Below are 14,427 nucleotides of genomic sequence, written 5' to 3'. Positions count from 1 at the left end.
TGAATAGATTATACAGAAGTAATATTCAAGTACTGCCTTCCACATTTCCTTCTTACTTCACCGTTCCATTTTTAATAGGTCAAGAACATCTTTTGAAGGTCAATTTTCAAAAAGATTTATGAGCAGAAAATAAATCCCCATTTGAAAATCAGTTTGGGGTGTATGCGTGTACAAGCAGGTGCAAAACAAGTTTGGGTGCCCTTTTACAGACAATAAAAAGACAGGTCTTTGCACTTGCATGAACCACTGATAGGGGGAATCAAGACCAGAGTGTTTTGTTCCATTATATGTACTCCAAGGGGCAAAAACTAAAAAAAAAGATTCTGATACTATATATTTATCAATATAATGCAATATAATCACTGTATTTGAACAGTAATTAAGTTAAACTTCAAAACAGGTCACAATTAAAGATGAAACATATTTGCAGTGCAGAATTCCCTCAGGAAGTAGCATTGTAACTAGGGCTTCCGGGTTTTGGTGATTTTACATTAGCAAACCACGCAGTCCAAGGGTTGCTCTGAGCAATGCCCTGACCACTCTCCCCCAGCTCGTTTCCTCCAACACTCGCCCCCCTACAGACACACCTTGGTATACATTTTTAGGGAAAACAGTAAAGTTTACTGATAAACACACATTTTTAATTGAAAACTATGCACATTACAAAACAGAAAAATGTATCCTGTGTGGGTGGGGGCGGGGGGAGGAATGAAATATATATATATATATATTTCAGTTGTAAATTGTTTTGAGATGATATTACTATGACAGACAGATCATTCTTCTGAATCCTGAGTATCATAACACGCTGTGATGTCCCATGCTATTCGCATGTCCCAGTACAGATTGGACAACTGACCTGCCAAATCGTCCCCATAAAAATAAGAACCCAATTAGGTTTGGGAAATTCACCGCCCTTTGGTTGCTGGCTATATGAAATTTAGTAAGGTTCTGGAGAATGGTTTGCTATGGCATTTAAAGATAAATGCTGATAGGAGTTGTTTTCATTTTAGTTTTTGAACTCATCATTAATAAGATTTGATTGTTTTAAATCATTTCTTAACTTATTATTTAATTATTGTATTCTCATTATGTATAATATTTGCTCTAAGGTTTTATTACATTTTATCTGTTAATTTATCGACTGTTTTTGGATAGTCTGTACATTGTCTTGGGCAAAGCAATTCATCAAACCTAAATAAATACAGCACAGCATTTTGCCCACAGCCATAAACTTTGAACCACCAAGCTTCACAGGTTCACCTAACTGAAAATAGCACAATGTAATGTCAAATTATTTAGGGAGCACCAGAAGAGTCTTTTCTGTCCCTCATTTTCCCGATGGTATGTGCTAAAAATGCTACACAAACTCATGAATTATACAACCAGACAAAGGGCCTTATTTTCCAGACAGATCGCACACGATAAGGGACGTTTCGCACTTGAAAAGTCCCTTATCGCGTGCGATACCAAGATGGGGGAGGAGTCAGCCCCGGAAGAGGAGGAGTCGGGGCGTCACCGGGGCCGACTCCGCGAAGACGCCGCAGACGACGAAAAAGGTAAGGCCCTTTTCGCGTCCTAGTTCGCGCCCAATAGCTACACCTTCGTTGCTGGCTAGCGCAGGACCACCCCCCATTTCGGCCCCCCGCCCCTCATTACCTAAAGTATCGCAGGCCTGCGATACTTTAGAAAATGAGGCCCCTAGTGTTAATATATAACTGCAACTTTCCACTCTAGGGCCTAACACTCTTTCCAAATCATTCTTATAGGGTCAGTGTTCAACAAAGAACATAAGAAATTGCCATGCTGGGTCAGACCAAGGATCCATCAAGCCCAGCATCCTGTTTCCAACAGAGGACAAACCAGGTCACAAGAACCTGGCAATTACCCAAACAAGTCTTGTGAGCAGCCTCAATATCAACACGCCGCATCGTTCTCGCACTGGCGTCACCCCAGCAGTAAATTTCGACACAAACCTTATTCCCCCAGTTGCAAGAACTAGTGTTGCTAACTGACTTCCTTCTTGCAGGACAGGTGGGCCCCACTGCTGGCTTTAATCCACTGCATATATGGCTTGTAGAACAGGTGTCCCATCCACAGCAGGCTTTCAGGATATTCACAATGAATATGCATGAGACAGGTGTGCATGCACTGCTTAAACGGTATGCAACTCTCTCATGCATATCCATTCCGGATATCCTGGAAACCCCATTAGCTGGGCGTGTCCCAAGGAGTGGGCTGAGAACCGCTATCGTAGAGAAATCAGAAGTAAAATTCCATGCCTGCAATGAAGCTGACATCAGGACTGGATCAAAGTGGATAATCCTGAAGAGGATGTTGGGGAGGTACCCGTAATGGAGAAGGTTTTCATGGGTAATGATTCAGATGGACTGAATCAAATCACGGTGAACCTAGAAGATGTGGTAGGCCTGATTGACAAACTGAAGAGTAGTAAATCACCTGGACCGGATGGTATACACCCCAGAGTTCTGAAGGAACTAAAAAATGAAATTTCAGACCTATTAGTAAAAATTTGTAACTTATCATTAAAATCATCCATTGTACCTGAAGACTGGAGGATAGCAAATGTAACCCCAATATTTAAAAAGGGCTCCAGGGGCGATCCGGGAAACTACAGACCGGTTAGCCTGACTTCAGTGCCAGGAAAAATAGTGGAAAGTGTTCTAAACATCAAAATCACAGAACATATAGAAAGACATGGTTTAATGGAACAAAGTCAGCATGGCTTTACCCAGGGCAAGTCTTGCCTCACAAATCTGCTTCACTTTTTTGAAGGCGTTAATAAACATGTGGATAAAGGTGAACCGGTAGATATAGTATACTTGGATTTTCAGAAGGCGTTTGACAAAGTTCCTCATGAGAGGCTTCTAGGAAAAGTAAAAAGTCATGGGAAAGGTGGCGATCTCCTTTCGTGGATTGCAAACTGGCTAAAAGACAGGAAACAGAGAGTAGGATTAAATGGGCAATTTTCTCAGTGGAAGGGAGTGGACAGTGGAGTGCCTCAGGGATCTGTATTGGGACCCTTACTTTTCAATATATTTATAAATGATCTGGAAAGAAATACGACGAGTGAGATAATCAAATTTGCAGATGACACAAAATTGTTCAGAGTAGTTAAATCACAAGCAGATTGTGATAAATTGCAGGAAGACCTTGTGAGACTGGAAAATTGGGCATCCAAATGGCAGATGAAATTTAATGTGGATAAGTGCAAGGTGATGCATATAGGGAAAAATAACCCATGCTATAATTACACAATGTTGGGTTCCATATTAAGTGCTACAACCCAAGAAAGAGATCTAGGTGTCATAGTGAATAACACATTGAAATAGTCTGTTCAGTGTGCTGCGGCAGTCAAAAAAGCAAACAGAATGTTGGGAATTATTAAAAAGGGAATGGTGAATAAAACGGAAAATGTCATAATGCCTCTGTATCGCTCCATGGTGAGACCGCACCTTGAATACTGTGTACAATTCTGGTCGCCGCATCTCAAAAAAGATATAATTGCGATGGAGAAGGTACAGAGAAGGGCTACCAAAATGATAAGGGGAATGGAACAACTCCCCTATGAGGAAAGACTAAAGAGGTTAGGACTTTTCAGCTTGGAGAAGAGACGACTGAGGGGGGATATGATAGAGGTGTTTAAAATCATGAGAGGTCTAGAACGGGTAGATGTGAATCGGTTATTTACTCTTTCGGATAGTAAAAAGACTAGGGGGCACTCCATGAAGTTAGCATGGGGCACATTTAAAACTAATCGGAGAAAGTTCTTTTTTACTCAACGCACAATTAAACTCTGGAATTTGTTGCCAGAGGAGGTGGTTAGTGCAGTTAGTATAGCTGTGTTTAAAAAAGGATTGGATAAGTTCTTGGAGAAGTCCAATACCTGCTATTAAGTTCACTTAGAGAATAGCCACTGCCATTAGCAATGGTAACATGGAATAGACTTTTTTTGGGTACTTGCCAGATTCTTATGGCCTGGATTGGCCACTGTTGGAAACAGGATGCTGGGCTTGATGGACCCTTGGTCTGACCCAGTATGGCATTTTCTTATGTTCTTATGTTCTAAAAAAAAAAAAAAAAAAAAAAAGGCGCTTGGTGCTCCAACAATTGACACCAGAGACTCAGCTGACCAAACCCTGCAAAACTAAAGTATGGACGCATCAGCAAATGTCAAAGGAAAGCGAATTTTCTAAAAAAAAAAAACCAAAACAAACTTACAAGTTAGAGCCATGACTCTCCTGTACAGGTTTTAGTCTGCTTGGGGAGCAGTGGCTCTCTCTTATTTATGCTGTTAAAGAAAAACCCCCCTCGCTTGATGCTTCCTGTGTACACCCAGACTATTTTTCTTTTTTCTTTCCGCAGCAGCCCAACTTCTCGAGGACGGGGAAAGCTTTCTGTTTTATTACATTTTACTTCTTAACCACTGGTGTTGTTGGCATGGCTTACACGTTGCAGCAACCGAAAGACGTAAGCTAACGGCTGTTGTCCTGAAAGCACTCTCCTCTCCTCCACGTGCCATTGTTCATTCTCTTGAAAGATATATTAAAAAAAAAAAAAAAAAAGGTATTTACCTTTTACAATCACTTCCTTAGTACGCGAGAGGTTAAACGGTTTCCCGTCATAGTTATAAGGGAGTTCACATGTGTAGTTTCCCGCATCGGCTTTAGTCACGTTGTGTATAATGAGATTAATGCCAACGGCCACAAACTTGGAACTGCCAAACTTCACAGGTTCACACTCCTAACAGAAAAATCGCAGAGGGTAATGTCAAACTACTTGAGGGGCAACAGAATACAGTCTTTCCCTCATTTTCCAGAAGGACTCAATTTTAGTACAACCGCCTGAGTTTGAAGGACAACTGTCTTGTATTCAGGCTACAGTCACACGCATGGTTTTAAGACAATATGAAATAATCTCCAATATGACAACACAAATAGTCACAGTGGGCCAGATTTCAGTACCTACGCGCGGGCATAGATTTGTGCGCGCAACCCGGCGCGCACAAATCCACGCCCAATTTTATAACATGCGCGCGCAGCCGTGCGTGCATGTTATGAAATCCGGGGTCGGCGCGCGCAGGGTGCACACTTGTGCACCCTGCGCGCGCCGAGCCCTAGGGGAGCCCCAATGGCTTTCCCTGTTCCCTCCGAGGCCGCTCCGAAATCGAAGCGGCCTCGAAGGGAACTCCTTCTGCCCCCTCCCACCTTCCCCTACCTAACCCACCCCCCAGCCCTACCTAAAACCCCCCCGACCTTTATTTTTCAAGTTGCACCTGCCTCTGGGCAGGCGTAGGGTGCGCGCGCCACCCAAGTGCCGGCGCGCGATCCCCCGGCCTAGAGGCCCTACGGAGGCCTCTGGCCATGCCTCCGCCCTGCCACGCCCCTTTTTTCAAGCCCCAGGATATACGCGCATCCTGGGGCTTGCGCGCGTCGCCGGGCCTATGCAAAATAGGCGCGCGTAGGGCTTTTAAAATCTACCCCAGTGTAAGGAGTTACTGGTTGGGAAACGACTCTCAGAAACTTTAGAAGCATCTGCTTTTCCTGCAGGTCTTTAAATTTCTCCAAACTTTGTACATGATCTTTTCTCTGGGTTTGGGCATCAGCTGAATTCGCATTTTCTCTATGTCTGAATGAAGCCAACAATTTTGCCAGTAAAATTGCATTTTCCTTACAGAAGCTATAAAATGATTGTCTACAGCAGTGGTCCCCAATCTTGTCCTGGGGGCCCCCCCAGTCAGTCGGGTTTTCAGGATATCCACAATGAATATGCATGAGAGAAAATTTGCATCATGCATATTATCTCTCATGCATATTCATTGTGGATATCCTGAAAACCCGACTGACTGGGGGGGCCCCCAGGACAGGGTTGGGGACCACTGGTCTACAGAATAAATGGGATGAGACTGTTGACCACCTTCTTTAAAATACAGCACTGCGCACAGCACACTCACGGCTCTGAACAAGTCTGACTGCAACATAACCTAGTCACCAGCTCACATATTTATTTACATTTATATACTCTCTTAAAAAAAAAAACCCACAAGGCAGTGCAGATTTCTAATATCAGGTATTGTGAATGGGAAGCAGACTGTTCAAGTTGTAGTTATGGTTTATGTAATTCCCATAAGACACCACATAAAAAAATTATTTAAAAAAAAAAAAGTTGAAAATAAAACTGAATAGAGGATTTGGTTAAGTCCAAAGCCATTTCAGATTCTGGTCCTATCTTCCTTTTGGCTAACATCGGGTACAGAGTCTGGGCTATGAGCTGAACACAGTCCCTTCTTGGCCTGTTGGAGTACAGGGGGGTTAACATGTCCGAGCGGGGTTGAGTGGCAGGATTACATTCTCTCCATTCCTAAACTACTCTTAATTACAAAAAGATCACTAGCAAATCAGGATGGCATGCTTGTAACGTTGGAGGTCATTTTAAAAGGAGTTACGTGCATGAATGTAAACATACTATTGTTGCAATTTTCAAAAGCCATTTACTTGCGTAAAGTGCGCTTTCACGTGAATAACCTATGGACAATTCAATGGCATATATTGTAGCAACTTTCAAAAGCCCAATTACACAGGTAAAGTGCATCTGCACGTGTAAGCCCCAGCTTCATGCCTGTAAATCCTTTTGAAAATTATCCCTATTGTCCTACCAAACGTTGCCAAGGGGAGTGGAGCCTGGCCTCAGCACGGTGCTGAAGGCACTGGCTCAGAGTTTGGTGATTTACGGCCAACCTTCTGTAGATGGCTGTGCTCCCTTCTCTTCAAGCCCCGGTTTCAATCGACGGTTCCAGCATATTCGCAAAGGCTCCAGGGTGAGGCCCTGCACACCTAAGCCCTCGCCTATTACCCTGGATAGTATTTGGTTTGTCCTCAACTCCGTGGACTCCTCTTCGGTTTTATTAACTGTAGCTGTTAATTTTGACAGTCAGATACAATCTCATGATATTTTGTTGAAAAATCACTCACAGCAAATTGCTACTCTTACCTAAGCTACGGGATAAGGTTTCTGCTGCTCAGATGACCCTTGTGCATGATAAGAATGTGGTTCATGGTAGGTTAGAGAACCTTGAGAATACCTTGAGGAACTTTCTGTGATATCTCCTGAGGAACTTTTCAAATCATGATAGGGGCCATTCCCCCTATCAAGAAGGGTTTTTAATCTTCCTGAAGGTGATGGTAGGGATGCTGGACAGGAGTTGTAACATCAGCCTGATCTTTCTGCAATCCTGGAATCCAATGTGCCGGATGAGGCTCATTATGCTACCCTATTAGTTGCTTTTTCTTCTCAACAAGACAGATTTAGTGCTTCATTTGGTTTTGGGGGGTTTTTTTGCGATGTAAACATTTTCTTTATGGGGTTGAAAATTAAAATTTGTATTTCATTTTTGTAGAGCTACACAGAAATGCAGGAAGACGTTTCTGGCTATGTGCCAGGAGGGTGGACGTTTTTTCTTTGATTTCCTTGTAAATGTTTGGTTACTTTTCCTTCTGATAAGTTTGTTTTCTTTGAACCTTCACAGCTTCGGCATTTTACTGGCTCCAAGATTTCTATGGGGGATGGGTCATCTATATCTTGATGGGTATAGATTTTAGGGAAGGTGAGCAGGCTATACTTTGGTTATAATGGGTGTTTGTGTCTTGGAACAATTTTCTTTCTACTATACTACCTCCTTGGTTTTCTGGCCTATCCCCTCCATGATGCTATGGACTCTAAGCAATCATATAAAACTGCTTTTTTTTTTCTCTACTTAATTTCTTCCTGTATTATTTACTATTATTGATTGCTTGATATTTTGCAACTTTTTTTGCATATATCATCATTTTGGAACTTAGATATAAAAAGTTAAACTGTGTAAGTGGGCTTTAGAAAACTGCTACAGTAGATGCCATTGAATTGTCCATAGCTTTTACCCATGTTAAGTGCACTTAACGCCGGTAAGTGGCTCTAGAAAATTGCTACGATGGTATGTTACATTTACATACGCAACTGCTTTGAAAATTCACCTGTGCTCACGTAAATTCTTTTGACAGTTACCATCTACCAAAAGGCGTTAAAGGGGTTTTCGCATGCGTTAACGGGGCTTATCGCATGCGAAAAGCCCCGTTAACGCATGCGAAAATGCCTTTAACGCACGCGATAGCACCATACCGTATGGTGCGATGCAAATCCGAAAAAGAGGAGGAGTTAGGGGCGGGAGTGGGCTGGGTTTAACGTTCTGCCAAGCCCTATCGCATGGCTTGAACGCCGTGTTTAGGGACAACCTTTTCGTTATTTCTAATGCCTATCTGTTCTTAATGTTCTATCTTCTGTTCTAATGCCTATCTTCTTCACAAACCCCCATTTTCCATACCACTACCTACTTCGGTATCTAATCTCTTGCTGCAGGACACTTGAGACGTTCTCACTTATACGTTATAATTTTTATGCTCAATAAGACCTGTCAACTTAATTGTTTAAGTCTTTTTTTTTTTTTCTCCTTTATCTTTTGGTCATCAATGTTACAACGTTATCATTAAATTTTGAACTTATGTACACTGTTCCAAGTTTCATAACCTTGTTCTATGTAATGCCTTTTGGCAATTTTCATGTTCTGTTTCAATGTAAACCGATGTGATCTTTATTTCATATAGGAACACCGGTATATAAAAATCTAAAAATAAAATAAATAAATAAATAAATGTTTCTATATACATTTAGGGAAGCTCCTTGAGATCATCTTAGCATTACTAGACTGACCTCAAAAACATTCTTAGCGCAAAGCTGAAAAACACCACCAACTTGAAACCTTTTTTTTCAATTCTAAAAATGAGGACTCTGTAGTTAAATAAATAGTAGTAAAAACAGAATAGGAGCTCACCTTTAAATATAAATATACTAGCCGTTAAGCCTGTAACAATGGGCTACATTTAAAAAAATATTTTTGGTCTATTTCCTTCCCACTTCCTCCCCCCTCCCCTCACTCCCCCCACCTCACTCTCTCCTCCCCCCTCTATTCTCCCTCTCCTCCCCTCCCCCCCACCTCACTCTCTCCTCCCCCCTCTATTCTCCCTCTCCTCCCTCCACCCTCACCCCTCTATTCTCCCTCTCCTCCCTCCACCTCATCCACAACCGGCAGGCAAGGGGGTGTCCCTCCCTCGTGCGCGTTGCCGCCGCTACTGCTCCTCCCTCCCTCCCTCCCTCGCGCTCCGCCGCCGCCACTCCTGCTCGTCCCGCTCGTCGCCGCCGCCGCTCCTGCTCCTCACGCTCGTCGCCGCCGTCGCTCCTGCTCCTCACGCTCGCCGCCGCCGTCGCTCCTGCTCCTCACGCTCGTCGTCGCCGCTCCTGCTCGTTGCTGCCGCTGCCGCTCCTGGCAGGCGCCATTTTTTTGGGGGGGGGGGGGCACGCTCTGCTCTGGCCGACGTGCTCGCATGCGCGGTAGAGCTGCTCTCTACTGCGCATTTGCGGCACATCGGTCCGGGCTCCCTTATCTAGTAAATGTATATAAACAATCCTTAGTAGAAAGAGAAAAAAAGATCTTTTTTTTTTTTTTTTACCTTATACCACTGTATCTGTTCAGTGTTTCCATCTACATAATCTGTTAGGTCAGCACACACCACTTTCACATCTGCTTTCGCGGATTCTATAGAACTAAACCTCGCAGTCGTATTGTAGCACAAACCTTCATGATTCTTGAAAACTATAACTTTGACACGTCTTTTAAAGCAACCTGTTGAATTCCTGTATTAAAAAAAAACAAAACAGTTCACTGTATTTAAGGCAATAAGATTTTGAAAATAAATCAGGATGTTAGCAAAATGGAAATCATTCAAAATCGTTTTACAGTGGTATATCTTTCTCCACCCTCCAAGCTAGACCCCCCACCAGTTTCTCTCCATGCCCAAGTCCAGCCTGACCCTCCTCCCCATCAACTCTCCCCTCCTTCTCAAGCCCTCCCCACCAACACCAACCACAACACCATGGTTTTAGGCGAGCACTGTGCTATCACACGCCCCCTTCTCTTTCCCCCCCCCCCCTATGAACACTCCTTCCCGCATTATCCACAGGCCTCGGTTTCACTCTCCCCCCCCCCACCCCCTTCCTGCTCTGCTGGTGAGCACTACCTGTTTCATCCCAAACCCAACCCCAGCACGTTCACCCCACGTCTGCTGCTACGGCACAGATTCTTCTCCTACCCCTCCATGCTCCTCTCTGCAGTTGGGAGATATTTTTAATGCGGCGTCCTTTCCAACCCGTTCTCTCCTACGCCTGCACTAAATATAACCACATTCCATTATCTACACCTATTTGTCACTGGTCTTGGTATTACAGTGCATTTTATTTTACCCTTTTACTTCCTTTTTATGTAGCCTCAGGGACATTAAGGGCACCTTTTAAGAGCTCAATGTTTTAAAAAAATGCTTTTTTTTTCAAGAGACAAATATGTATATACTTTTGTCAAATCTGCATCACAAAGCAGGGTCTTTTTTAGTCAAAGACTGCACTGTAGGATAAATGCTACCAGTCAGCTGTATTATAATCCTCATTTCATTTCTGTACAAGTCAGATTGAAATGCATTCCATTTGAACGTTAAATGCATTTAAGCAAAGTAAAAGGTATTTCAAACTCATTTGCAGGGGAAATTTAAAATTAGAACTGTACCATGCATGGTATAACAAAAACTAAAAATGTAAGGAATAGTGCCCAAAAGAGATGAAAACCAGAACCACCTCATTTCTTATGCCGTTCAGTTCTGGTAAATCTTGGCCTGTCTTTCATCTGCCTTCTGCTGGCCATCTCTCCACCACTGATATCACACAAGAGTAAAGAGTGTACATCAAGAAGGTAAAATAACTTTTAAAACGTAACCACATTATAGTCACTACAAATAAAGCAATCAGTCCACCAGTTTAGCGAGTCATCTCTCAAAAACCGCACACAGCAGTAGCAGACTTCTCACCTGGGTGTTCCATCTCCTGCCAATTTTCAGCCTTGGTTAGTTGCATTCCAGCCCCCAACACTCCTAGATACAGCCCTTCCCCTCAGGGATCCTCTAATTCTGGACTCGATGCAATAAGGTGCACTGGGCTCTACACACATGCTGGCAAGTGGATGTGTGCAGAACTTTATTCCCAATTTAAAGACGAGATTTGCACATAAAATATGTGTATACAATCATGCGCTAGCATGTGCACAGAGATTAGTGCCCTTGCATGCAAATCCCATGTTAATGACAGCATTAGTTATTCTCACAGGACAAGCAGGATGGTAGTCCTCACATATGGGTGACATCACAGGATGGAGCCCTGTACGGAAAACTTTTCTGTCAGTTTCTACAAAGCTTTGACTGACACTGGCACACCGAGTGCCCTGAGCATGCTCAGCCACTGGTGTCTTCACAAACACTTTTCCCTGCGCGGCTCTCCCTTCGCGTACGTTTATTCAACGTTCGGTGAGTACTATGCCCTGTTATTTCGGTCAGTTCCTGTCACCTCCCTGGTCTGCCAACTGACTGCGGCCTTCCCTCTCCTTATATTTTCAGTTAGCCACACATAGCCTGCGAGTGTCCCTCTGTGACACTCCGCCTGGTTATTAGCGCTAATGGGACAGGGACTTCCACGGTTTCTGTTGCCGCCAGGGCCCCTGTCGATTCAGTTTCTTCGATTTCCTCGGTACCCTCGTGCAGTCAATGCCCCCCCTTCAGACCTTCCTGGATTCTTAGATGCCATCGGTATCCCTCCCCCCATGGTACTCTGATGCCATCGTCCCTGCATCGTTTCTATCAATACCATCCGTTTTTCATCCATGGCACTGATTTTTCCTTGGGTTTCATCGGTGCCATCATTGCTCGGATGGATGCCATTGTCGTACACCTTGTCTCGTCGCTGCCATCCATGCTCGGGTCGATGACTGGAAATGGAGGTTAGAGTAGACAAACACTCCAGTCTAAAGTAAAAACATCAGGATTTGACTTGCAGCTGCTCAGTCTCATGGAACAGAAGCAACTGACCTTCCGGTTGTTCTCCACTGCAAATAGGTTGATCACCAGGATTCCTCAATGGAGAAACAAGCTGTTTGCATCTTTCTGATCTAGGGACCACTCATGAGACTGCAGGACTCTGCTGAGCCAATCTGCAAAAGTATTTTGAAAACGCAGGAGATACTGCTTAAGATAGGAACTGTGATGAGAGGCCATGACCAGATCCTTAGGGCCTCCTCACAGAGCTCATACAAGCCCGTGCCTCCTTGTTAATTTATATAAAACATGATCACCTAATTGTCCATCTGGATCAAGATTCTCTTGTCCAAGAGCAGGAGAAAACTCCAGAAGGTTGATCTGTAGATGTCTTCACACTCTGGCCAACACTCCCCAAGTCCATGAAACACTAAGGTGCACCCCCCACCATTTGGCGGTAAATACCACCACTTAATTCAACACCACCAGCCTTCCTGATTTAACCATTAAGATACACTCATCCATGGATTGGGATAAAGATGAGAGCAGCTGAGGAGAGGATCTCTGGAACATCAATAAAGGACAGACCAGCATGAACTCTGACTAAACCAAGTCTACCCATTCTCCCTCCAAATCCCTAAGGGGAAGGAAACTAGTTGTGATGTTGAGCGGACTTTCTGCATTGGTGAAGCTCCTCAAAGTGACATTTGGAAAACGTGGTGATTCCCCTGAACCATCCTTTGTAGAAAAACTCCTACATCCTGGATAGGAGAAGTTCCATCCTTCTTCTCTGATCCACAGGAAGCAATAAAGATATTCTTCGCCATCTCTGACAGCTGGGCCACCATTTACAGAGGGGCCTTCAGCAATGGCTTAGATAGTGGAACATCCTCCCCTGACATTCAGATGGGCTCATCCTTGCTTTGGGTCTGCAGTTGTTTGGGGAGTCAAAGATGAGCTCAGAGGTGCAGGCAAATGGGCTTTGTGTCAGCTGCGTTGATATACTACATTAAATTTGAATCAAGCTGAAACAAGAGCATCAACAAGGATTCTCTCTACTCCAAGGTTCTATTTTTCATCGTTGATGACTGTTTCCCTCTCAGCATTGAGGTGCTCTGTGCCAAGGAAACTGACTGCACCTTGTATTAAGCCAGTACACTTCACACCAAGGAAACTGTAGTGCCTTGGATGGCACCAAGAGTGGAACATCTAAGAATAGACTACCCAGCTCCATTAAGTCTCTCCACCCTGTGGAAGATGACGCTATCTGCGACAAAGAGCTGCACACCATGAAGACTGAAGATGCCCTTCTCTACATCGAGTGGGACCCTGCTCCAGCAGAGTCCTGCACCAGCAGTGAGAGGCTCACCAGGCAGCAGTCATGTGCAAGATCTCCTGCGCAAGCTCGGAAACACTTCTGAGCTCTGGGAACTGATTTAATCCTGCCTGTCAATACAGCATAGGATTTGTGTGCAGAAATTATGCTTTCTGCATATATCAGGTTTTCTGTGCATAAATCTTGTTTTATGTGCAGAAAACAGGATTTGAGCATGTTACATTAGCAGGGCTGGTGCAAGCATATCTGGCGCCCTAGGCGAACCTTTGGTCATTCACCCCCCTCCCCAACTTAATTACCGATGGCTGTGGCTCCAGCATAGCGCTCCCTTCTTTGACGCTATTGGTTCTGGTACAGCACCCCTTTAAATCTCATACTGGTGGATTTTGCTGCCCCTAAAATCTTAGCACGCTAGGCAACTGCCTAATTTGCCTCATGGAAGCCCAGGCCTTGTACATTAGGCCCAAGAGATGCAAGAGACTCGCTCCTTTCTTGAATTAAAATGTGCCCTCAGCTGAAGCAAAAGACTTGAGTGCACGTTTTAAGTTGGATTTGTGTTGACATTTTCAAGTCCGCACGCAGTCTTAACTCCTGATGCATAAGCATACCATTATCTTACTGCATTGGAAGAGAATGGGTGCTGATATTCAGCACACGTTTAATGCATGGCTTGTTACATAAGGCTCTCTGATAGCTGACCGATATTATGGCAACCCAGAAGCGGCAGCATCACTAAGAGCAAGTTCACAGGCATTTTTCTGAAACGATGCATTTTTTTTCATGCTTTTTTAAAAGCAGAACTGTTGTCAGAGAGCAAGGACAAAAAATTAAGACACTGTTCTCCTGAAAACCACGACTTCCTTCGCAATGAATAACACGTCGAAATGCGTACATTAACTGAGTCAGAAATCGCTGGCTCCTCCTGTACAGGTTCCACCTGCAATTTATACACTGCTAAAACAAAGGAAAGCCAATAAGCACACTTCCAGATCTATGCTAAAAGGGCAACATCTCTCACCACTGGTAGGAAAAAATATCCGCAGTATTTTGTTTCATTCCTTTAAGTATGACAGTTTCAGACAAATGAATGCTGGTGCACTTCCTATTTTGTGCAACCAGACAAATCTTTAG

At 43.9% G+C, this 14,427-nt stretch overlaps 1 protein-coding gene across 9 annotated transcripts in view; it reads right to left on the bottom strand.

Annotated features, from left to right (window-relative positions):
- The window catches only part of LOC115093114 (interleukin-1 receptor type 1-like), a 64,707-nt gene that overhangs the window by 25,827 nt on the left and 24,453 nt on the right, over window positions 1-14,427 (bottom strand). For all 9 annotated transcript variants that reach the window (XM_029604827.1, XM_029604819.1, XM_029604824.1 and 6 more), the window contains 2 exons: window positions 9,561-9,744; window positions 4,596-4,764 (listed from right to left, as the gene is read on the bottom strand). In XM_029604827.1, coding sequence (XP_029460687.1) covers window positions 4,596-4,764; window positions 9,561-9,744 — 353 coding nt within the window. The remainder of the gene's footprint in view (window positions 1-4,595; window positions 4,765-9,560; window positions 9,745-14,427) is intronic.

The sequence above is a fragment of the Rhinatrema bivittatum genome, chromosome 5 (genome assembly GCF_901001135.1).
Source record: "Rhinatrema bivittatum chromosome 5, aRhiBiv1.1, whole genome shotgun sequence".
Lineage (NCBI taxonomy): Eukaryota > Metazoa > Chordata > Amphibia > Gymnophiona > Rhinatrematidae > Rhinatrema > Rhinatrema bivittatum.
The sequence above is the reverse complement of the archived record's forward strand: the minus strand, read 5'-3'. Positions and strand labels throughout refer to the sequence as shown.